Raw genomic sequence first — 22,762 nt, 5'->3', positions numbered from 1 at the left:
CTTCATTCACTGAGCATAATGTCTTTAAGGTTCATCTATACGGCAGCGTATGTCAGAGCTTCCTTCCTTTTTTACGGCTGAATCATATTCCAGTGCATGGATGGACCACACCGTGTTTATCCGTTCATCCGTCAGTGGACATTGGATGGTTTCCACTGTTTGGTATGAATGACGCTGCTGTGAAGAGTCATGTATAAGTTTTCATGTGGACGTATGTTTCCCATTCTTTTGGGTAGATAGCTGGGAGCAGAATGGCTGGCTCGTATGGGACCTCCATATTTAACTCTTTGAGGAGCTGCCAGGTGGTGTTCCACTCTATCTGTTCTTTGAAGCGCGTCTCTCGGTCTGTAAGAGAAAGCTTGGATGATGGTTTCTTACTCTTGATGCCCCGTGCACTCGGGAGGGCAGCGGCTCTGTCAGTCTTTGCTTAGTGCGGTGCCCAGCGCCTGGTAGGCATTCAGCAAACTTCGGTGGGTGGGCAGGTGGGTGCAGTTCCTCAGATATTTCTGAAGTCCTGTGTTGTAGGCCCAGTGCAGGGTACCACAGCAGTGGGGACCCAGACAGGGCCGGTTCTTGCCCTGGCGGGGGATCTGATGGAGATATGTGGGAGCCAGTTGGCAATCTTAGATGGTGCTCAGGAGAAAGGACAAGCTGGGAAAAGGAGGCATATATGTGGTCGTTGAAGCCTCGAGAGGGAGACCACCAAGGGCATGAAGGGACAGGGGCCAAGGCAGGGTCCGTGGAGGAGGGGGTGCCATGCGGGAGGCTGAGAGGCCCTAGCAGAAAAGCAGGGGAGCAGCCAGGGGCCCAGCCTCTCTGGAGCCGGCTGGAAAAGGATTGCAAGGAGGAGGAAGCATGACTGGCGGTGTGCAAACACCCCTGAGAAGGAAAGAGAAAGGGTGGTGGGGAACACCCAGCAGCTGAGCCTTTCTGCCCCTGTGCCCCCGGCCCCAGCTCACTGGCAGTCTCTCCCCACCCCTCTGGGTTGGTTCAGCCTCATAAGCCATTGGCCACCGTACGGGGCGGGGGGTGGGTGTGTGGAGGGTGGGTAATGCCAGCAGACACAGGGGTAGGTGGCCCACTGCCTACTCTGCAGGACCCAGGACCCCCTTTAAGTGGCTGAGGTGGAGCAGAGGCAAAGGGGACCTCAGAGGCTGGGACCTCAGGCTTAGTGGGCCTGTGCTTGGATCCCAAAGGCCTGTGGCCCCTCCACACTCAAGGGCACCTGCCTTGTCTCTGGGTCTCTGTACCCATCCAGCAAGGGTGGGATGGCTGTGGAGGTGGTGTCTCATCTGCCTCTTCCTCCTCCATCTCACTGGGCCTACAACAGTGCCTGGGCTTCAGATGGCCCTCAGGGAGCATCAGGGAAGGAAGAGTTGAGCCAGTAAGAGTTGCAGCGCTCTGGAAGGGAGGCCAGGCCGCCCACAGAGCTAGGAGGGCAGCAGGCCCGTGTCCGTCCCAGCCTCCTCAGCCCCAAGGGCGGCAAGATCTGGTCAGTGCGGGAAGTGCGTGCGCGTGCGCGTGCGCGAGATGGTGTGGATGTGTATGAGTGTGTCTGTGTGTGTGCCCATGTGCGTGGGTGCGGGAGCGTGTGCGTCCGTGTGTGCACGCACACACAGGAGAGTGGGTAGAAGAGTGCATGAGTGTGTGGGGAGTGAAACAGTGTGTGGGTGTGTGAGTGTCAATTACATGAGTGTGTACAAGGTGTGAGTGTGTGTGTCTGTGTATATGTGTGCATCAGGAGGATGACTTCCAGGGCCAGGCCGTGTTTAGCCTGGCGATGAGTCAAGAGAAAGTTCCTGAGGGATCAGAAGATTCTGCCTCTCAGACTGCAAATTTCAGCCTTATGTATTGAATCAATTTTATTTCCTGTACGAAATTCACATTAATATGTGATAAATAGCTGAACAAACTCTGCTAGTGGCTGGCCCCCGGTTGTGTTTTTAAATCAGAAACCCAGAGTTGAACCATTCTCTTGGGCCCTTTAGGGGCAGCAGTGGGGGTGCTAATTGCACTCCAAGGCTTGGATCTCCTGGGCTCAGCAAGGAGACAGTGGGCCCTGACCACTACACTGGCCACATGTGGTCTCTTTCTCTAGAGCCCCCACTGCTCCCCCAACCCAGCCGTGCTTAGGAGGCTGCAGTCCTCACCTCCACCGCATCTTCCCCATCTCCCAAATCTGACGTTGGGAAACCCACACTGCCTTCCCAGCCCCTCCCTGCCCAGAGAGATCCTTCTAGGTCAGCACTTCTTGTCCACAGCCCCTCTCTGCCCTGGCTGGTCACAGACTTTGACCCTGTGGTAGGCCCCAGAGTGGCCCCCACTGTCCTTCTCTCAGGAGAGATTAACTCCTGGCTAGACGGTGCACAGTGGCTTGGTCTTTGGGCCAGTCATCCCCGGCCAGCCAAGCGATGGGAAGAAAAAGTCTTCCAGTTCCACCGGCATGTGCCACCTAGAGTTTGTACTGCTCACCAAAGCCAGAGCCCTCGGCACCCAATAGAACTGGAGAGCCTTTGGGAGCCAGAGGCAGAACCGGTGGCCCCAAGGAGCCACAGAGACCAGGGAAGGGAGGGTTCTGGGCCCCCTACAAGGTGGAAGAAGAACGATGCCCACCTCTCCCACACCCCATGACAGGGCAGCACAAGGGAAGGAAGCTAGAATCAAGTGCATGGTCAGGGTCAAGCCCAGGGTCAACCCAGGGGACCTCAGGTGCTGGTTGGGGTCTGAGTTTGGATTGCGAGTAGGTGCCCAGTGACCTGATGGCAGGTATGAAATGGTCTACTGTTGTCCTGTCATTGTCCTTCTGCTGCCCAGGGGACCGGATGCCCCTTCTCCATGGACTGGACAAGGGCCCCTCTGTGGGCTGAGCTGTCAGAGCCAGGTCAGGTGGGGTCCAAGGGCAATAGTGGCTTCCTGGTTCAGAGTATGCAGGGGAGTAGGTGGGCATGAAGGAGCCATCCAAAGTGACAGTGAGGGAAGCAGCATTTCCTTCCTGCCTCCATGGCCTTGGAGATCCCCATCTTCTTCAACCCTTGATGCTAGCCTGGGCTTACCAGAAGCATGACTGAGTAGAAGGAACACCACCCCCGGCCCCTGCCTCTGCTCCCCTAGCCATTTCCAACCCCTAAACCCTCCCACCAGGGTGATGCCTGCTTCTGCCCACAGCCCCCACACCTGGCATAGCAGAACCCTGGAGCCCAGCTAGACCGGGGCCTTGGCCCTCGCCCTGGAATGAATAAGAATGGCCAGCAGTGAGGGAGGGAGCAGTCATTAAGTATCAGGCACTGTTCTCCCATGTTACATGTGGTGGCTTGCTCAGTTCTCACGGCCACCCTCTGAAGTTGGTCCCGTATGATCCTCAGTCTTTGGAGACTCAGAGAAGCCAAGTGACTGGCCCAAGGCCACACAGCTGGTTGAGGGGGAGCAACAATTCAGACCCAGTTTGTTGGAGTCCAGAGCCTTGGCTTTCGGCCTGCTGCTGAGCTGCCTCTCCTGAAGCAGACAGAAAGCAAGAGGCTGGTGTTCTTGAAGCTCCCAGGAGGGTGGGGCTGGACCACCCCAAGAAGAACGGGACCAATGGGCCTGGCCCGCACCCGGCACGCAGCAGCAGGCCGTGGTCAGGGTACTGATGAGAGCCTGTGGCTCTCGCTCTGCAGCCACTGGGGCGGATTCCCAGCACTTTGACACGTCCATCCCTGGCTTCCCAGCCCAAGGGGAGTCAACTCTTCCGGCTGTTGGCAGCAACGGACAATTAACAGTAGAGAATAATTGCTTCTGGCTGTGCCAGCAACCCACTTTGGTTGATGAGACGGGGAAGGTCAGATGCTGAGGCAGGGCTCCCAGGACCGGCCACAGCCAGACAGGGACCAAGGCTGTCAGGAAGGGCCACTGAAGCAGGGGCTTCTGCACCCCCAAGGTCTGAGTGACAGGGACCCTTGGCCCCCTGGCCCTGCTGAAGACTCAGGAGGGTCAAGCTGAGACTTGGCCTTCATGCCCAGGGACGGCAGGACAGCTCGGGCCCTGGCTGTGGTCCTTCTGTCTCTGTCCACGCATCTGAACACAGGCAGGGCTCCTGGTAGCTAGCGTCTGGAGTAGAAGGAGCCAGCACGGCCATCCGCTGGGCTGGCGTGCGTGGGGATGAGGGGTGCACCGAGTGGACAGACCAGCCCTGGGTGAGGAAACGTACCCAGGTGAGCAACAGGCTCAGCTGCCCAGAGCCTGCAGGACAGGGTAAGGCACCCCACCCGGTGCTGACCACCCGTGTCTCCGGTCCCCAGACAGAGCTGTGACCTGGCCCTGCTCACAGCTGTTGAGCCTGCCCACCATGGCGAGCCCCACTCTGAGCCCCGACTCCTCATCCCAGGAGGCCCTGTCGGCCCCCACCTGCTCCCCCACCTCTGACTCCGAGAACCTCAGCCCCGATGAGCTGGAGCTGCTGGCCAAGCTTGAAGAGCAGAACCGGTGAGTTGGGGCCTGGGGGATGGGGAGCGGCCTCGGAGGGGTGGGTGCAGTCTGGGCCCCAAACAGAAGTTCCCGGTGGCCCTCTCACACTCAGAGCTGGGCCTGGCCGTGGGCAAAGGAACAGCTCCCACCAGAGGCTTGACAGGGGCCGTGTCCTTGTTCTGTCACCCCTGGATGAGCAGACAGTTTCCCCATTCAGATGAGACCAAGGTTTCAAGAGGCCTGTGAACCTGGCCTTCGCCTACTGAGCCTCTGTTGGAGGGAAGAGCAAAGCCTCTGACTCAGCCAGGCCTTCCCACCTTTCCCCTCTGGCCCTCCCCCTGTTTTAAAATGTAGGTGTTGTTATTATAAGTCAGATATGGCAGGGACAACAGGTCCAGTTTGTTACTCACGGTCCCTAAGAGGTGGCGGAGGGGGGGGGGCGCCACACCATGTGGGGCTAAACAAGAAAGCACCAGGGTCAGTCAGGGGGCAGAGGGAGTGAGGGAAAATGTGAGAAGAGCCTTTGTTGTGGTTTCTGCGAGGACCAGCAAGGACTAGCAAGGCCGTGTGATAAAACTGGCTCGTTTAAATAATCTCAGCGGGCTCTGGGGTGGGGGCTAGCCCTAGTTGTCTGGCACCTGGCCCTGGGGGCGGGGGGGGGGGATCAGAGAAGGGGAGGTAGTTGGTTTGTGGGTTCTAGATTGGCTGGTTTGCATAGGAAAGGGGTACTGGCAGGCAAGTCCTTAACTATCTCTAGGAATCTGCTAGGCCTGCATGGGCAGTCCCTGCAGGGTCAGCGAGGTCCCAGATGCTGGAGCTGCAGAAACGTGTGGTAATAGAGCCGCTTGCCAGCTGGCTGCCCCCGGCCAGTGGCTCGCCCTCTCTACACCTGGCCTGTAAAGCACAGATCTTATGGAAACCTGCCCTGCTGGCTTGATACAAGACTAAGTCAGCTCCTATACATGCTTCTCAGCCTAGCGCTAGACACAGAATGGGACACAGAAGGCAGACTCTCCAGGGGCCCGGGAATAAGGACGCAGCTTAGAGAGTTTAGGGCACCGGCCAAGGGCACCGGCAAGAACAATTTAGACCCAATCCCTGTCGGCCTCCGGGGCTCCTGAGAGGAGCAGCCCCCCAGGGCGTCTCTAGAGACTAGGGGCTGGGCCAGGAGGTGCCCGCAGCCTGGGCCCGCCTCCACCAGCCCTCCCTGCCCAGGCTTCTGGAAGCCGACTCCAAGTCCATGCGCTCCATGAACGGCTCCCGGCGGAACAGCGGCTCCTCGCTGGTGTCCAGCTCCTCGGCCTCCTCCAACCTGAGCCACCTGGAGGAGGACACGTGGATCCTGTGGGGCCGGATCGCCAACGAGTGGGAGGAGTGGCGGCGCAGGAAAGAGAAGCTGCTGAAGGTGGGCGGGGCCTGTGCGGCTGGGCGGGGCCGGCCGGGCCACTCGGCCTCCTGCAGCGGGTGGGGATGGCTAGGCAAGTAGATGTCACGCTGGCGTCTCAGGTGCGCGTCTGTCTCCTGCCCTGCTCTGTCCCGTGACGGACTGGGGACAGCACGTTAAGCAGAATGCATTCTGTTTGCCGCACAGTGGCTCAGCCAGCTCTGGGCTGCAGGCGAGGCAGAGGACAGCGCCGTCCTAGGGGCTGGCCTGGGTGGCCGTGGGGAAGGCTGCCCCGGGACAGGGTCCAGCCCAGCCTCCTGCTCCCCCTGCCCTGCCCCGCTGTCAGGAGTTGATCCGCAAGGGCATCCCACACCACTTCCGGGCCATCGTGTGGCAGCTCCTATGCAGTGCCACAGACATGCCGGTCAAGAACCAGTACTCGGAGCTACTCAAGATGTCCTCGCCCTGTGAGAAGCTGATCCGCAGGGACATTGCCCGCACCTACCCAGAGCACGAGTTCTTCAAGGGCCAGGACAGCCTGGGCCAGGAGGTCCTCTTCAACGTCATGAAGGTGAGGCCCGGGGCCTTCGGGGCCTTCCCTACCCGGGTCCCTGCCGGGGTTGGCCTGCCGGGGGGTGGGGGGGGCCCTGCTGTGACGCACGTGTGTTCCCTTGCAGGCTTACTCCCTGGTGGACAGGGAGGTGGGCTACTGCCAGGGCAGCGCCTTCATCGTGGGCCTGCTCCTCATGCAGGTAGGTGGCTGCAGCCAGCCAGCCTTGGGCTCTGCCCCCAGGAGGTGGGCAAAAGCAGTGTTCCCTCCATCCATGGTCTTCCTAGGGCCAGAGCTTCCCTCTCCATCCGCCTACGACTTCTGCCAGTCTCCAGGCCAAGCCCCCAGTGGGTGGGGGCAGAGGGGCTGACCACCGGCACTGTCCAGGGGCCAGAACTCAGGCAGGGGGCTTAGGTCAGCCAGTGTTAGTTGCGTTGAGGATTTCTTCCAGAGAACCCAGCAGACTCAGGAGGCGAGAATGGAGACAGCTGAGGGTGGGGGGACCAGAGGGTGTCTCACCTTGGGCTCTGGAGGTGGGCAGACCTGGGTGTCAAGTCCCAGCGCCACTGTTTCCTACCGGGCGGTCTGTGGCAGGTGACCTCAGCCTCAGGAGGTTTCCCATCAGTAAAACCCAGGTGACGATACTGACCAGAGGCTTGTTAATGAGGGTCCAGGCCGCCCACACAGTCCATGTCCTGTAAATCTAAATGGAACAGAAGCAGGCAAAGCCCTGCGCACCAGGGCCATAAGAAGAGCAGTGAGCACCCCCTCCCACCCTGCCTGCCCCCCCCCCCCCCCACCACAGATGCCTGAGGAGGAAGCCTTCTGTGTGTTCGTGCGGCTGATGCAGGAGTACCGCCTGAGGGAGCTCTTCAAGCCCAGCATGGCGGAGCTGGGGCTCTGCATCTACCAGTTCGAGTACATGCTACAGGTGAGCGGCGGCCGGGCATGGTCTGCACCCACCCACTCTTCTCTTTTGGACTACACCCATGGGTGCTAACCTAGGGCATCCCCATTTCCGTCTCTTTGAGAATCCCGGGGCCAAGAGGTCGCATGCATGTTCCAGCTAAGAAAGGGGTCCTATGCTGGTGAGGCTGTGGGGTACTGTCCCGAAGGGTGCCTCCAGGGACAGGGCAAGGACCAGCCATTGATGGTGGGGGCTCCCAGAGCTGCTAGGAGAAGAGGGGTCAGGCTGGCTCTTATCAGATACACCACCGGCCCCTCCCTGTCTGCTCCCCAGGGGCGGGAGTAGGGAAAGTGTTGTCTGCCTGCCTTTGCTGATACTGGAGAGCAGCCGACTCTGTTTATAAATAGCAGCCCCTACAGGGCCTGCCCCTGGCTGGCAGACAAAGACTGGGTGTGCGTGCGTGTGTGTGCGCACACGCACGTGCGCATGCCTGCACGTGCACACAGGGCCTGCTTCAGAAGCTGTCGCAGGTGGGGCTGTCTAGCTCGGTGTAGCAGTGGGCAGGAAGGTACTGTCACGTGAGGGGACCTGGTAGTGTTGACAAGCAGGTGGCCCAGGCCACAGAGAAGAAGCCACTTGCCCCAGGCCAGGTAGGCAAGGCCATCCACAGCAGAGTAGGGGACAGGACCAGAGAACTCCTGGCTGTGGGACAAAGCCCCAGGGCAGGTGGGGAGACAGCCCCAGAGTCCATTCTCTCTTGGTGAAGGACATCCAGGGGCTCCTGACACCTGGTCCAGCCCCAGTTTCCCCAATTTCTGTCCCTTTTCAGGGAGTCTGAAGTTCAGGCCCATCAGACAGGCATCCTCTGAGAACTGCTGGGAGCCAAGCATGGGGGCAGGGGGGGCCACTGTGGGTGGACACAGCAACTGGCAGGTCACAAAATATGGGGTGAGCTGCAGTGGGCTCACTACCCCACCCCACCTCTCGCTCTCTGGGTGAACTTGGGGAGTTACATAACCACATAACCGTCCTCCCCGCCGCCACCCCGAGCCCTAGAAGCTCCCTCTTGAGGCAGTGGTGAGGATCCCATAAGCGTTGTGCCAGTGCCTACCAGTATACCCAGCCCCCCCCCCCGCCCAGCTGCCGCTACTCCTGCCACCCCTGCCTATGTCCCCACCTCGTGCCACTCAGAACTCTCGGGTGCTTCAGCCTCACCCAAACACAGTGCCAAGGGTGCACAGAGGAAGGGAGCCACAGGCTGCCCAGGGCGGGCCAGGAAGTCTCCCTGGAGGCCGGGGCACCGAGGCCCCGCACTTGTGCCAAGCAGCCTCCTCACGGTGCCTGGCCTTCTCCTCCCACCCCCTCACTCCAGGAGCAGCTCCCAGATCTGAACACCCACTTCCGCTCCCAGAGCTTTCACACGTCCATGTATGCCTCGTCCTGGTTTCTCACGCTCTTCCTGACCACTTTCCCGCTACCTGTTGCCACCCGTGTCTTCGACATCTTCATGTACGAGGTGAGGACCCCAAACGCCCCTTCGTCTCCCAGATACCCAACATGGGAAACAAATCCCAGCCAGGCCCAGGCTAAGGAAGGGCCAGGGCTTGGAGGGATTGGGGGGTGTGTCAGACAGCCCCCGCCCCCGGGAGAGCAGGATCGGAGACTCACTGCCATCATCCCCTTTGCAGGGCCTGGAGATTGTGTTCCGGGTGGGCCTTGCCCTGCTGCAGGTGAACCAGACAGAGCTGATGCAGCTGGACATGGAGGGGATGTCCCAGGTGGGCCAGGAGGCCCGGGTGGGTGGGCTTCCCTTATACCAGCACCTCCCCCCTCTGCCCAGGCAGGTAAAGTCCTCCTGAGAGATGGGGAAGGGCCTGGCTGCAAGGGCAAAAGGTGCTCCTGAGCATCCTGCTCCTTTCACGATTCCCTGAGGCCTTCCTGGAGGACAAGGTGGGCTCTGAGGAGCAGCCTGGCTACTCGGGGGTCGGGGGGGGAAATGGTGGAAGGCCTAGGCTTAGGCCAAGCCCTAGGAGGTCCCACCCTCCTCTCCTGCTCCCAGCTCTGGGTCCTCCAAAGTCTAATGGGGCAAGTAGTGATAGCAGCCAAACCACCAGGCCTTGGCTGTGGTTTGGGCCCCGGCAGCTGGGCCAGGCGAGGGCACGGGCGGGAGTGAGGGGGCTGGGGCAGCTGCAGAGGAGGCCAGCCGGCTTTCCCGCCACGTCCGCGTCACACAGGCCCCTCCCCCTGCCAGCATCTTCCAGCTGGTGCTTCGGGGAAGAATGCACAAAGGCCACGGCTGTGTCCATGAACACGGGCATCCATTGTGTGCCGCTGCCAGAGGGGGCCAGCTGGGCTGAGGAGCGTGAGCCAGCCTGGCCCCGAACTGCAGCAAGCTGTGTCCTCCGCTGGAGCTGGTGCTTAACCCTTTGCCAGGGCTCCTGGGGCCACAGGCGTGCAGGCTGACCACCAAGGGGTCTTCCCTCCAGGCCGCTCCCACTGCCCCGACTCCTCACACTCTTGAGCCTCTCACCGCCCTGGGGCAGTGACACGCCTCCCCCCTCTTCTGCAAAAGTCCCTGCGCTCAGACCCCACCACCACCTGGCCTCTGCCCACGGGAGCTGCCGAAGCCCTGCTTTTCCCCTGCAGACGGCAGTCCTGACTTCAGGTGCTGCTTCCCCCCAGTGCACGCCCAGCCCTGCTTCTCGCACTTACTGGCTCCACACGCACTGACAGAGTGCCCATGGCAGGCTGGGCCCTGAGCTGGGACATGGTGACGCCCCTGGCAAACCAGCTCATCCTGCAGGGAAGCGGGGTACAGCAGAGCTCTGGCGGCCCCCCAAGTCAGGGCCTGTGTGTCAGGGACGGCCTGTGCCCCCCACAGTACTTCCAGAGGGTGATCCCCCACCAGTTCGACAGCTGCCCAGACAAACTGATCCTCAAGGCTTACCAGGTCAAGTACAACCCCAAGAAGATGAAGAGGTCAGTACCAGGCGGCCGGGGTGCTGGCAGAAAGGGGTCCCCGAGAGTGGGATGGCAACCACATCGGCTCTCCCCTCTGCAGGCTGGAGAAGGAGTATGCAGCCATGAAGAGCAAGGAGATGGAGGAGCAGATTGAGATCAAAGTGAGTCTCCAGGGAGATGTGGGTACAGGGACGGGATGGCCTTGGGAGCGCAGCCTGGCCCAAGCCACGTACCAGCCTGTCCTCAGAATTGGAGGCATCGTCCCTCCACCCACCTGCCCCTTTGTTCACCAGCAGGCCAGCGTGTGAGCCAGGGCCCACCCCAGGGCTGGAGACCCGTCCCAGGGCTGGAGTGGCAAATAAGGTGGATAGGTCCCTGCCCTCATGGGACCCCCCAATTATAATGGGGAGATGGTTGGGGAACCCATAGATACAGAGTATAGACTCCAGAAAGAGTTCTGGATAAAAACGTGCAGGAGAGAGGTGGAGCTGACCCCGGGGAAGATTGCTCCAGGCCCACGGAGCCAGTGCAAAAGGCTGAGCAGCAGAAGGCCTGATGGACTAAAGGAACATCAGGACTCGGGGGTATCAGGAAGGCTGCCTCAGTGGCTGCAACCCTGAGCCCAGGGCCAGGCAGGAGCCAGGCATGTCGGACAGAATCCCAGACTCTCCTTCCTCTCCTTCTTTCTGCTTTCATCCTTCCACACGTGATTTTAGTTATTCACACAATAAGCATTTATTGAGCACCTGCTGTGTGCCAGAGTCATAGCAGAGACTGAGCACCCCCCCCAATCCAGCAAGAGGGACAGACACAAACACATACCCCTGGCTTTGTCCTCTTCAGGGACAGAGCCCCACAGACCAGGATTCAACCCCCAGCTCCACCATGGACCAGCCATGTGACCCAGGAAGATTCATCCCTTTGAGCTTCAGTGTCCCCTTCTGCAAAATGGGGACAACATTTGCTCTGCTGTTCAAATTATTGTAATTTATTAATTTTTATTTTTATTATCATCACCATTATCAACATCTCCACCTCCTTTAGAAAGGCAGAGGCAGAATCTAGATTAGAATCCAGGTAACCTGCCACCCATACCTGAAAGGGAGAGGAAGGACATCAGCATCCTGACCCTGTTTGTAGGTTTTCCAGAAGTAGTTTTGTGTCCTGAGTTTGCAAGCGTCCCCCTTTCTCAGGAATGGTAACTTGACTGATGCACCAGTCCACACGTGGGTACCTGTCTTGCTCATGCACAGTCATGGGCCTGCCCCCATTGGTGACCATGAGGGCCCAGCAGTAGGCAGGGACACAGCTGACACTGAGACTATATGCCCCACCTGGAAACTTCCCCTCAGAGGAGCCTGAGAGCCCATAGGCCCTAAAGGATCCAGGCAGACGTCTTCACCCCTGGCCCTGCCCTTTGCTCTTTCCCTTTTAGCCTGTTTCAAAATGTACCTGGAATTCGCTTTAGTCAGGTGTGGTACGGTGACAGACACGGAGACAACACACGGACTGCCTTTGAAAGAAGAGTTCATTACTCACAGTTCCCGAAAGGAGGGGGCACGCCCCACCGTGCTTGGCCACATGGGGAAGCACCGGAGGCAGAGGGCGAGAGGGGCAGAGCATGGGCCAGAGCCTTTCCTGTGGTCTCCACAGGAAGGAACGGGCAAGGCAGGGTAGTCAAGTTGGAGTTGAGGGTTGGTTCCTTTGAATAATTTCAGGAAGCTGCAGGCTACAGTGGGGTCCCTCGTTGTCCTGGGGCAATTTAGGGCAGGGAGAACATTGGGCTTGGTGTGTGAGTGAGGCAGGCAAGGTGGGTGGGTGGCGGCTCTGGGTTGGCTGGTTTGCATCTGAAAGGCGCACTAGCCTGCAGGTGGTTTGCTGTCTCTAGGAATTAGCTAGTCCGGGCAGGGCAGTCTCTCCCAAGACTGGCCAGGTAGCTGGATGTCAAAGCATCAAAAATACAGAAGAAAAAAAAAAAACAAAAAAAAACGCCTGATGCATACCTAGACCCCAGAGTTCTTGCTCACTCCTTGTCTCATTTTCCCTTTGGAGTAAGCAGAAGAGAGGAGAGTTGTTGCTTGGGCACATCAAACTCCTCAGGGATCTCTGCGCTTATGCAGTGGTGGGCCGAGGCCAGAGATGGGGCAGAGCGATCCAAAGGTCAGGGGTGAGGATCTGGACTCCACATTCCAGATGTGGGGCAGAGACTTGTGCCTGAAACAGCTCTAATCCAGGCAAGCTGGGGGGCTCAGACAAGACAGTGCCCCCCCTGATTCAGTTTCCCCACACATGACATCACTGAATGACTATCAATCACGTCTGTGATTCTCTCTGACTGCAGATGCTTCCCAGGAGTGTTCTGGGTGTTTCCATCACCACCTTCCCGGAGAAAAACCAGAAAATGTTTTTTGTGATCCACAGGGAGGCGGCAGGGCCCTCAATAATGGATGAATGTGGGGTCTCAGGGCTTCAGGAAGATGCTGGATCTGGTTGGTGTTCATTCAGCACACACTTAGGATCCAACTATCTGTACCTGCTCCTTCAAGCGTACATAGGTAGAGACTAAGATGCAAGGCGTATATAAACCTCACTTTGCTTAAAACCAAATCCATCAGTGTAGGGGAGAAGGTGAAAAGCAAAGCAAGCTGCTTCCAGAACCCCAGCCGGGTTCTGAGCACAGCTGACTTTTGGTGGGTCATGGAAACATAGCCGTCCAGCTGAAGGAGGGCTGTGTGTTCAGCAAGACCCCCTCCCCTGGACCCTAACTCTGAGAATAGTTCATTCTGGTGCTGGAAGTGAAGCAGTGAGGGGAGGGAATGGAGAAGCCCAGAGGAAGGCCTGCCCTTGTGGGAGGTACCACACATCTCCCCAGGAGACTCCCCAGGAAGGCGAGGGTGCTGACCACTGACCCCTGACACACAGTGCATACCCATGAAAGCAATCACTTTATGAACCAAGGTTTGTTTAAAAAAAAAAAAAAATCAAATGGGCCATGCTATATGGGAATTGGCCCTGTTTCCTGGGATCACTGATCCAGAGCATCTGATGATGGCTCTATATCTTGCCTGGAGGCAGCCTGGCCCTTTATGTATGGGAGTGGGAGTGGGGTTCTGACACACTCCCCCCCTCTCCCCACATAGAGGCTTCGGACGGAGAACCGGCTCCTGAAACAACGGATCGAGACCCTGGAGAAGGTGAGGAGCATGGCCACCAGCCTGTGGCACCAACTCCTCCAGGGCCCAAGCAGGACCCAGCAGCTAGAGGGCCAGCCAGCCCCCTGCCCGGGCCTGGGCCCCACCTTGAACCAGCGGCCCCTGAGAAGCATGGTGCACATCCCATGCCCATCCCCCCCCAACAAGCCCCACTGAGATTTGGGCTGCCATAGAACCAGGGGGCATAGGGCAGCTTTGCTTGGGATTGGGTGTGAAATTATAACCCAGTTAACTGCAAACACGGGTCCCTCCTGGGCTGCCTGCATGGGGGGAAGGAGGCAGACTGCTGCCTTGACTGAGGTGCCCTAAATTAGGCCACAGGCTCCCAACCCTGTAATTTGGAGGCCTCACCCTCGAAAGAAAGGAGGTAGAGTAGAGGAGGGGCGGCCTTACCCCCGGTGCTGTGGTGGGGTGCCACAACCTTGACCCTGGCCCCCAACCTGTTTTTAAAGATGGGAGTAAAGGCGGGGAGGGGGCCCCTCTCCAACTCTCACTTGGCCCCCCACTGCCCACAGGGAGTAGTCATCCACCGGAGTGTACTGCCCTGGCGCCAAAGCCTCGATTCTTACTCCAAGTCCAAGTTAAAACACTTCCCCGTGGCCCGCCGCTGCCGCCCCATCCCTCAGCCTCCGGGGATGCGCCTCCTCCCGTGCGGAGCTTGCCAGGCCCTGGAGGCAGCAGCTGTGGGCACCCCCACCTGCCCACCACACACAGATCCCTCTCCAGGACGGAGCTAGCCTTGGCTTTGCTCTTCCTCCGGGTCCTCTCCTGCTGGTTCTTTGGTTCTCTGGTCTCACTCCTCTCTCCCCTGCTTCTAGAGATAGTCCACTGCGTTAGTGACAAGTGGTTCTTGTCTGTCTCTCCCCCTCTCCTGTCCCTGCGCCTTCCGCTCTGCCTCCTCCCCCTGTCGCTCGGAACCCCCTCCGCCGGGTAGGAGAGCGCTGCTCTGGCTGATAGGTTAATCCAGGTACTGTAGCTTTTCATGCCCCTCTCCCATGTCCGTCCTGGTCCCTGCACACGACAGCCAGGAACCGCCTCTTCCTTGGCCGCTGCCAACCCGGGGGGCAGAAGGGGGCAGGCCTGGCACCATGCATGGGGGTGGCTGGGGACTGCTTCTCAGGGGAGACAGAGGTTTCCCTAGGGGGGGGAAGAGGGGTGTGTGTGTGAAGGCATGGTGTGTGGGGGTAAGTGTGAGTCTGTGCATGTCTGTACACGCATGTGGACAGAAAGCTTCCTCCCTCCAGGGACACAGGAGGGGATCCTGAGTCTATATCAGCCACAGGCCCTGGTGTGTGCACTGCGCTGAGCCTCCCTACCCCCCACCCCCCCACACACACACACGCACCACCCCTTCTGGCCCCTCACGCTCCTCTCCGCTCCTACCTGCAAGGCCTGCCATCTTCCCTCACCTGCTTCTGCTGCTGCCTCATCTCGAATGGCTTTATCTGGAAGCTTCTGCCTGCCACCTGGTGGCTCCGAGCCTGGAATGGGGGGACCCGAATTGGGTGGGTTGAGGGAATGAGGTGGGGGGGAGGGGTCTTAGCCCCAGGTAGATGGAGGCCCCAGGATTCAGGACTGGAGAAGGCTCCAGAAGAGCTGTACTCCACCTGCCAACCCTGCCCTGAGGGCCAGTCCTGAGTCCCCGGGGCCTCCGCTGCCTCCAGACCCCCACCCTCGCCAGTGGAGCCCCGTGGCTGCTGTGCCTCAGTCCCGAATAAGGATGGGTTCTCCTCACGTGGGACAGAGGCTGAGAGCCAGGAGCCGGCAGGGGAAGGAGCTGGCCTCGGCCCCAGCTTGGGGCCCCTGTTCTCCATTTAAGCCCCACAAAGCCTGGGCCTGGGGTGGGTCTGTGCCTTCAGGCTCCTCCCCGTGTCTTGTTCCTGCCTGCCCCCACCCACAGGCCCAGACCCGGTGGGGCGCCCCATCCCAGGCTCTGAGTGCGGGAGGCCTTGCCCCTCTCCCACCCCATGGCCGCCCTCTCGGGGCCTCCCCTGGCGGTGGGCCCGAGGCAGGGCCTGGAGTGTGAGCAGAGGGTCACGCGTCCCGTCCTCGCTGTGCTCAGGGGCAGGTGACGCGGGCGCAGGAGGCCGAGGAGAACTATGTCATTAAGCGGGAGTTGGCTGTCGTGCGGCAGCAGTGCAGCTCAGCGGCCGAGGACCTGCAGAAGGCCCAGAGCACCATCCGGCAGCTTCAGGAGCAGCAGGTACCGGGCCAGGTGGGCGGGGCTGCGTGCCACACCATGGCTCCCGCCTTCTGGGTCTGCTTCCCCCCTGCCCCGCCCCCGTACATCCTGGCGGATGGCGGGGGGAGGGAGGGGAGGAGAAACCCAGACCTGGGGTCTCCATTTCCCCCAGCCAGCGAGGTGTCTGGCCAGCCACACTGAGAACAAGACAGCGTCAGCACAAGGGCCCCTGGGACCCAGGCTCTACCTGCAGGGCCCCCTCCCTCAGCTGATGTGGCTGTGACTCCTTAGGGGAGCCCTGGTGTGTCCCCAAGGTCGGAAGGGCTGTCAGGCTTCCCCAGGGGCCAGCCATGCAGGGGGGGGACTAGCACGAGAGAGGAGGGGGTTCCCTGCTCCAGAGCCCAGCACTTTGCCCCCAGAAGAGGGTCTGGTCTGTGCCCACCACTCTGAGCTGGCAGGGTGGGGGGTGAGGGGGCGGCCCAAGTCGTACCGTGGAGTGAGGAACTCGGAATCATGGTGGGAGGGCCCTCAGGCCAGAGCACTATGAAGAGTCCACTTCTCCAGCGCGTGGCTTTTGGGATTTTCCTTCAGCTGTACCCAAGCCACCTTCCTTATTTGATGACCTGCCAGTGGCAGCGTGGCCAATGGGGAAACCAAGGCTGGGCTCCTCCCAACCTTGGCACGATGCCCCCTTTGAGGCCAGGGAGACATTCCCTTGGCACCCCCGAGCTCCGCCTTTAGGGGCATCCCTCACCTACCAGCCAGGTCTTCACTGTCGAGCTGTTTTGAAGTGGGGGTGTAATGAGAGGGCGGAGGTGGGGAAAGAGGGGCAGGAGCACCGTAGCCCTGAGCCCACCCTGCTCCCACCCCCACTGTGTGCTTAGGTGCTGACCACACAGCAGGAAGGGGGCCCAGTCCTGGGAACCAGCCCCTGGCATCCCTCAGGGGGGCAGCCTGAGGCCATGGAAGGACCCCTTCAGAAGGTCCCCTCATTGTGGCTTTCCCAGGAAAGAGGCTAAGCCAGGACGGCGACACCCCTGGGCACAGAGCATCAGAACCCCCATGATGGGGCTCAGCTCTCTCCCCATGAGGTCAGAAGGCACACAGGAAGGGGATTCAGGGTTTCTCCTCACCCCCCACCCCGCCTCTACCGGCAGGCAGCCTGAGCCCCTCTGCCAGCCCAGGGGTTTTGAGGAGAGGGGGCCAAGGCCTGGGCCCACAGCCAGTTGGCAGGAAGGCTGCACACCCTCCAGCTGCCGCCTGGGGCCTGACACAGCCCTCTGCCCGGCCCCCAGGACAACCCGCGCCTCAGCGAGGACTTCGTGGCCCACCTGGAGACTGAGCTGGAACAGTCGAGGCTACGGGAAACCGAGACGCTGGGGGCTCTGCGGGAGATGCAGGACAAGGTTCTAGACATGGAGAAGGTGAGACTGGGTGGGCAAGTGGGTGGGCATTCGGGGAACGGTGGGGAAGGGGAAGTGGAGGTACTGGGTGCACTTTGGGAGGTACATGACCAGGCCCTAGTCAAGAAGGGGTGACCAGGCAGACCTGCGGGGCACATCAGACCCCCCCTGCCCTGCGGGTCCCCCCAGAACCTAGGGAACCTCCCTGACCCACTGGTGCCCCACTTCCTCCCCCATGGTCACCACCCAAGGTTCTGGGCCTACAGGAAGTTGGGCCCCTCACCACAGACCCTCCCGAGCCCCAGAGGTATACACACATGTCAGGGCACACACAAAGCAGAATGAATCCTCAAGGGGCACACCTGCCCTTGTGCCCCAGGCACAGGGCCAGCAGTGTGGTGGCTTTCATGGGCTTCCTGGGCAGACAGTCCCACCTGTGTGTGTCTCCGTCCCCAGGCTCCAGGATGGAAGTGGGAGGAAAGGCCAAGGCCCATCAGGGTTGCTCTCCCCTTCCCCACCCCGAGGGAGATACCACCCAGGGGGTGCACTGGGACCACCCTCTCCCACCTGCTACCCTGAAGGGGGTCCCCAGACCTCCTGGGCCCTCCTCAACTGCTGTCACCCTCACTCCATATTGACTCAGCTCCCACAAAGCCACTGGAAGAGAGGTGCCCTGGCCAGCAGAGGGCAGCAGGACTCACTCACACAAGGCAGGAGCCATGCCCCGCCTCCCTCAAGCCTGCACTATGTGGGGTGCCCTGCCAGGTGGGGGGACTGCCCCATCCATGGGCTTCTTCTCAGTCCCCATCAGCTGGCCCAGAACTGGGCTTTCCTCCCACCTCCCTCCACATCAAAGGGAAATCTGCACCAGGAGATCCTGCCACCACCGCCACTACCCCCCAACTCCCAGGCTCAAACAAGGGTCAGTGAGGACCTCCAGCAGCAAGCTGAATTTTGATCCAAGAGGCTGGAGCACAAGTCCCTCATCACTGAGCCCTCGGAATGCTGGGCCGGGGCCTATACTGGCCCTCAGTCCATTCCAGGGAAAGGGGCTGCCTAGCCTGGTCTGGGGTGGGGGGGAGGGGCAAGGAGCAGGGACAGGTTGCTGCAACCCATAGTCTTCTCAGCTGCTGCTGAGGCAGGTCCCAAGTGTGATCATGGGCCCCAGGGGGCGGAACTCAGATTCCCAGGTGGGGAGGCCCCTGCCCTTGCCCAACCTGCCTGGTGTTATTAGCAGTAACATGTGTGGGGAACGCCGGCGTTTGGGGGTCACCCTGAGACAGTCCAGTGAAAGCAGGTGCTGTTCTTGACACCCCTTTTGCAGGCAGAATTTCTGAGGATCTATCCCCGGGGCCACATGGGTGGGGTCTGCTCCGCATAGGCCTGGGCCGCCCGTCCAGTGTATCCTGGGGTCCGGGGCGCACCCTGTCCCCAAGGGGCTGCCGGAGGTAGAACTCAGAGGAGACGTGGCGGAGGGGTCTTGGTGCCGCGGTCAGGCCCTCCTGGCCGCGCTGCTCCCCTGGGCTCTGACCGCCTTTCGCCCGGCAGAGGAACAGCTCGCTGCCCGACGAGAACAACGTGGCGCGGCTGCAGGAGGAGCTGAAGGCACTCAAGGTGCGGGAGGGCGAGGCCGTGGCCTCGGCGCGGGAGCTGAAGCTGCAGCTGCAGGAGCTCTCGGACACCTGGCAGGTGAGGGCCCTAGCCCGACGCACACGCGAAGTGGCCCGTGCGACCCCCCGGGGCCGGAGACGGACCGCGCACCTCTCCCCCCAGGCCCACCTGTCCCGCGGCGGCCGCTGGAAGGAGTCCCCGCGGAAGCTGGTTCTGGGCGAGCTGCAGGACGAGCTGATGAGCGTGCGTCTGCGCGAGGCCCAGGCTCTGGCCGAGGGTCGCGAGCTGCGGCAGCGCGTGGTGGAACTCGAGACGCAGGTGGGCCTGAGCGCCCGCGCCCCGGGGCGGGGGGGGGGGCGGGAGGAGAGGGGTCGGTGCCGGAGGCCCGCGCGGTGGCTAGGCCGTGACCCCCGCCGCCCCGCCCGCCCCCAGGACCACATCCACCGCAACCTGCTGAACCGCGTGGAGGCGGAACGCGCGGCGCTGCAGGAGAAGCTGCAGTACCTGGCGGCGCAGAACAAGGGGCTGCAGACGCAGCTCAGCGAAAGCCGCCGCAAGCAGGCCGAGGCCGAGTGCAAGGTGCGCCGCCGCCCGCCCTCCCCGCCCTCGACCCGGCCCCCGCCCCGCCGCGCCCCTTGACCCGCCCTCGCCCCCTCTGCCCCCAGAGCAAGGAGGAGGTGATGGCCGTGCGCCTGCGGGAGGCGGACAGCATGGCGGCAGTGGCCGAGATGCGGCAGCGCATCGCCGAGCTGGAGATCCAGGTGAGCTGCGGGGGCCGGGGCGGGAGCCGGGCCCCGGGGCGGGCCCTGCCCTGACCCCCCGTGACCTGGCCCGCCCCGCAGAGGGAGGAGGGCCGTATCCAGGGCCAACTGAACCACTCGGACTCGTCGCAGTACATCCGCGAGCTCAAGGACCAGATCGAGGAGCTGAAGGCCGAGGTGAGCGCAGGCTGGCGCGGGAGGGGCGGAAGCCCTGCGTGTCCCCCCGCGGGAGAGGCGCGGGCGGCGGCGCCGGGGAGAGCAGCGGGGGGGGGGGTAGTGGGGGCGGGAGGAGCGGCCCGGTGGCCCGGTTCCGTCCGCCGGTGTGGCCGTGCCCGCCTTCAGCGCGCCGGTTCCCTGCGCCAGGTGCGGCTGCTGAAAGGCCCACCGCCCTTCGAGGACCCGCTGGCCTTCGACGGGTTGGGCCTGGCGCGGCACCTGGATGAGGACTCGCTGCCGTCGTCGGACGAGGAGCTGCTCGGCGTGGGCGTGGGCGCGGCGCTGCAGGACGCGCTCTACCCACTGTCCCCGCGCGACGCGCGCTTCTTCCGCCGTCTGGAGCGGCCGGCCAAGGACAGCGAGGGCAGCTCAGACAGCGACGCCGACGAGCTGACCGCGCCCTATAGCCAGGGCCTGGACAACTGAGGCCGTGCCCTGCGTGCGGGAGCCAGGGGGCCAGCGCCCGCTCCTCCGCAGGTGGCCGCACATGATAAACTCCACGCGCTCCGCGGTCCCGCCCACCGAAGGGCCAGGCCCAGAGCGGCGGGGCGCAGAGGGTAGGGCCGCGGTCTGAGGATCCTCAGGGTCCCCCGGCAGGCCCGCTCTCCCCAGCAGTGTTTACCCATCTTGGTCTGTACCCCTCCGGGCCCGGTTCCCTGGAGGGTCTGCCCCTCTTAACAGCCAGGGCAGGGGATGACCCAGAGGTCCCAGGACTGGATGAACAGGAAGCTCCCTCCTCCCAGCAGTCCCCCTTCTGGGACAAGGGTGGCCTTGCTGGGAAGGGCCCAGGAGCTAAAGGAGGCCTGAGGAAGAAGGGGCAGCTCTGGGCTGGAAGTTACCGCCCCATGATGCCCCTGGGGACCGTTGGCGGCTGGGCACAGATGGCCAGGCTGGGCTTTCCTGCCTGGTGCAGGCATCATGGCCCCTGCAGCAGAAACCAAAGTCCCCCCTACTGTATGCAGGGCCACCTGGGGTGTGAGTGGACAGCGGGAACCAGCCCAGGCCGCGGGCAGTGTCTGCCCCTGCTTCTTGGGGGCCGGAGCAGCTGCAAGGAAGTGAAGAGACCCCCCCCCCTCCCCAGCACCCCACATCTTCCTTTTGAGACACTCCCATCACCTTGTCTTGGCCAATGATGGAGGGACTCCCCCACCCAAGCTAGCCTGCTCTCCAAGGGGTCCCCAGCCTCCGCATCCCTTCCTTCCCTGTGTCCTCAGCCCCAACCTCTGGCCAAGGCCAGGCCCCAGGGGAGGAGCCTTCCCAGTGGGGTTACCTCCCCTCGGCTGCTCACGGTGGTCCCGTGGTCTCTGCAGAGTCAGAGCTGAGAACGGTGCCAAAGTCCAACAATGCCCCCAGCCCCTTGCCCCCAGGGCCTTGTGACCCTTGGGCCTGACCCTGTCAGGTGCTCCTGGAGCCTGGAGCAGCGTCAAAAGCAATCTCCCTGGCACTTCCTGGGGTGGGGATCCATGCTCAGTTACCCCTTCCCGGTCGCCCACTCCTCAGTGTTAACAAAGCCTGGGGACCAGGGTGGGCATCCGAGGGGCTCTCCCATGTGCCCCCCACACTGCCCACCACCATTTTGCACACTGCCTGTTCACACTCCACATGTCGCCCAGGCGGGAAAGATGGAAAATAAAGTGTATTTACACAGTCACAGACAAGGGTACAACACGCCTGGGGGGGGGGGCACTGCAAGCAGCTAAGAGTCCCCAGCTCCTTGTCCTGAAAAGCAGTGAGAAGGGGAGCCTCCCACAGTCTAAGGGAATCAGGGGTAGGGGGCCCAGCAGGCCAGCAGGGATGCCAGAGAGACTGCCCAGGTTGGGGGGCAGCATGGGGGAGAAAAGGGCATGCGCTGGTTCAGCGTGAACAGAAGGTTGGAGGTTGGGGGGAATAGAATGGGGGGACAAGTTGCAAAGGACTTCAGATGGCAGGCTGACACACGGACCCTTACGGCGTGCCAGTTTTCGAAAGGGTAGCTCTGGAGATGGTGAGAGTGGGGGGGTATTGCGTGGGGGGCATGATTTTCCACCTGGGTGATTTAGCTTGTGTCTCCCCTGAGAGACATGGAGGACGGTGGGGGCCCAGGGCTTCAGGAAGATCCGGGATCTGATTGCTGTTCATTCAGCCCACGCTTCCTGAAGCCCTTCAGGGCGGTCTGCCCTGCGCCAGGCTCTGAGGAGTCCCCAGTGTAGTGGAGACAGACCACGGGGTGGGGCTGGGGGCTGAGCCTGCAGACTAGTCGGTTAACTGCCCAAAAGAATCAAGGAAGGCTTCCTGGAAGGTGGGGGTGGGAGGTGGAGTCATCTCCAAAGGCAAAAGCAGAAAGCAAGACTTGGCAGGGTCAGCAGGAGGCGCATGATGCCACTGAAGAAGGAACAGGAGAGAGTGGGCCTGGCCAGACTGAGAATCCGCTTCTCAGGAGCCAGAATTTGCGCTTTGAACTGAGGGCACTGGGGAGCCATGGAGGGCTTCGGTGGGGGAGGGGGCACCATCAGATGGACCAGTGTTGGGGGTCAGTCAGGAGACCAGGGCAGAACCCAAACAGCTGGGCAGTAGGGACAGGGAGTAGGGGCTCCCCTGAGGGAAGGAGGCCCAGAGAGGCAGAGCCCTTGGGGGCAGGAAGGTTGGGGAGCAGCAGAGCCAGGGATGGCAAAGGAAGTCTTCCCCGGGGGGAGAATCTTAGTTGGGTCCAGGCAGATGCCAACCAGGCCCTACCCTCTGCACCCGAAGTGCCCCCACCCACGGTGGCCTGATACCTGCCAGGCAGCAAGGCGTGACACTGGTTATGCACCAGGATAGCCAAGTCCCACGCGTTGACCCATCACCCAACAATGGTGTGTGTGTGCACACCATTCCCATCGTACAGATTTAACGCTGAGACCCCCCCCAACAGTTGCTGTCTCTCCTGCTCCCACAGGGTAATTCTCCCCCAGCTGGCTCCCCAGGATAGGGCAGGGCCCCAGGGGAAATGTCCGAGGTTCTGCCCTGCTCCGTCTTAGCAGCTGGTCTTGATGCCCTCCCTGGCTGCCCAGCATGTCAGGATTAACCCCCAGCATCTGGAAACAAGGACACCTGGGTCCTTGCAGGGCCCAGCTAGAAAGGGAATCTCTGTGATTTGCCACTGAACTCAGAGCT

The 22,762-nt window shown here is 61.5% G+C and overlaps 1 protein-coding gene across 4 annotated transcripts; it reads left to right on the top strand.

Moving 5' to 3' along the window:
* The first annotated feature begins 4,324 nt into the window (after positions 1-4,324).
* On the top strand, positions 4,325-21,282 carry EVI5L (ecotropic viral integration site 5 like). 4 transcript variants are annotated; one of them, XM_025863193.2, is made up of 19 exons: positions 4,325-4,461; positions 5,659-5,848; positions 6,174-6,398; positions 6,505-6,579; positions 7,183-7,308; positions 8,657-8,800; positions 8,973-9,062; positions 10,166-10,263; positions 10,346-10,406; positions 13,386-13,439; positions 14,392-14,424; positions 15,520-15,660; positions 16,935-17,063; positions 18,591-18,731; positions 18,816-18,971; positions 19,086-19,232; positions 19,319-19,414; positions 19,496-19,591; positions 19,778-21,282. In XM_025863193.2, the coding sequence occupies exons 1-19, from the start codon at positions 4,325-4,327 to the stop codon at positions 20,054-20,056; spliced, it is 2,418 nt and encodes an 805-aa protein (XP_025718978.1). In that variant the 3' UTR covers positions 20,057-21,282. The 4 variants fall into 4 exon arrangements, with proteins under 4 accessions (XP_025718978.1, XP_073745558.1, XP_025718980.1 ...); XM_073889457.1 differs by having other exon boundaries at positions 15,520-15,672; XM_025863195.2 differs by lacking the exon at positions 14,392-14,424.
* The last annotated feature ends 1,480 nt before the right edge of the window (positions 21,283-22,762 follow it).

The sequence above is a fragment of the Callorhinus ursinus genome, unplaced genomic scaffold, assembly GCF_003265705.2.
Source record: "Callorhinus ursinus isolate GAN/ISIS: 27379988/994484 unplaced genomic scaffold, GSC_fseal_2.0 scaffold107, whole genome shotgun sequence".
Classification (NCBI taxonomy): Eukaryota; Metazoa; Chordata; class Mammalia; order Carnivora; family Otariidae; genus Callorhinus; species Callorhinus ursinus.
This window is presented reverse-complemented; position numbering and strand designations above follow the sequence as displayed.

What these genes read in the sequence shown, in the direction of transcription:
- EVI5L (XM_073889457.1), top strand. Translation starts at nt 4,325, where the DNA reads ATGGCGAGCCCCACTCTGAGCCCCGACTCCTCATCCCAGGAGGCCCTG. An exon ending in GGAAAGAGAAGCTGCTGAAG is followed by an intron (nt 5,849 to 6,173) that starts GTGGGCGGGGCC and finishes CCCCGCTGTCAG; the next exon opens with GAGTTGATCCGCAAGGGCAT. An exon ending in TGGTGGAACTCGAGACGCAG is followed by an intron (nt 18,972 to 19,085) that starts GTGGGCCTGAGC and finishes GCCCGCCCCCAG; the next exon opens with GACCACATCCACCGCAACCT.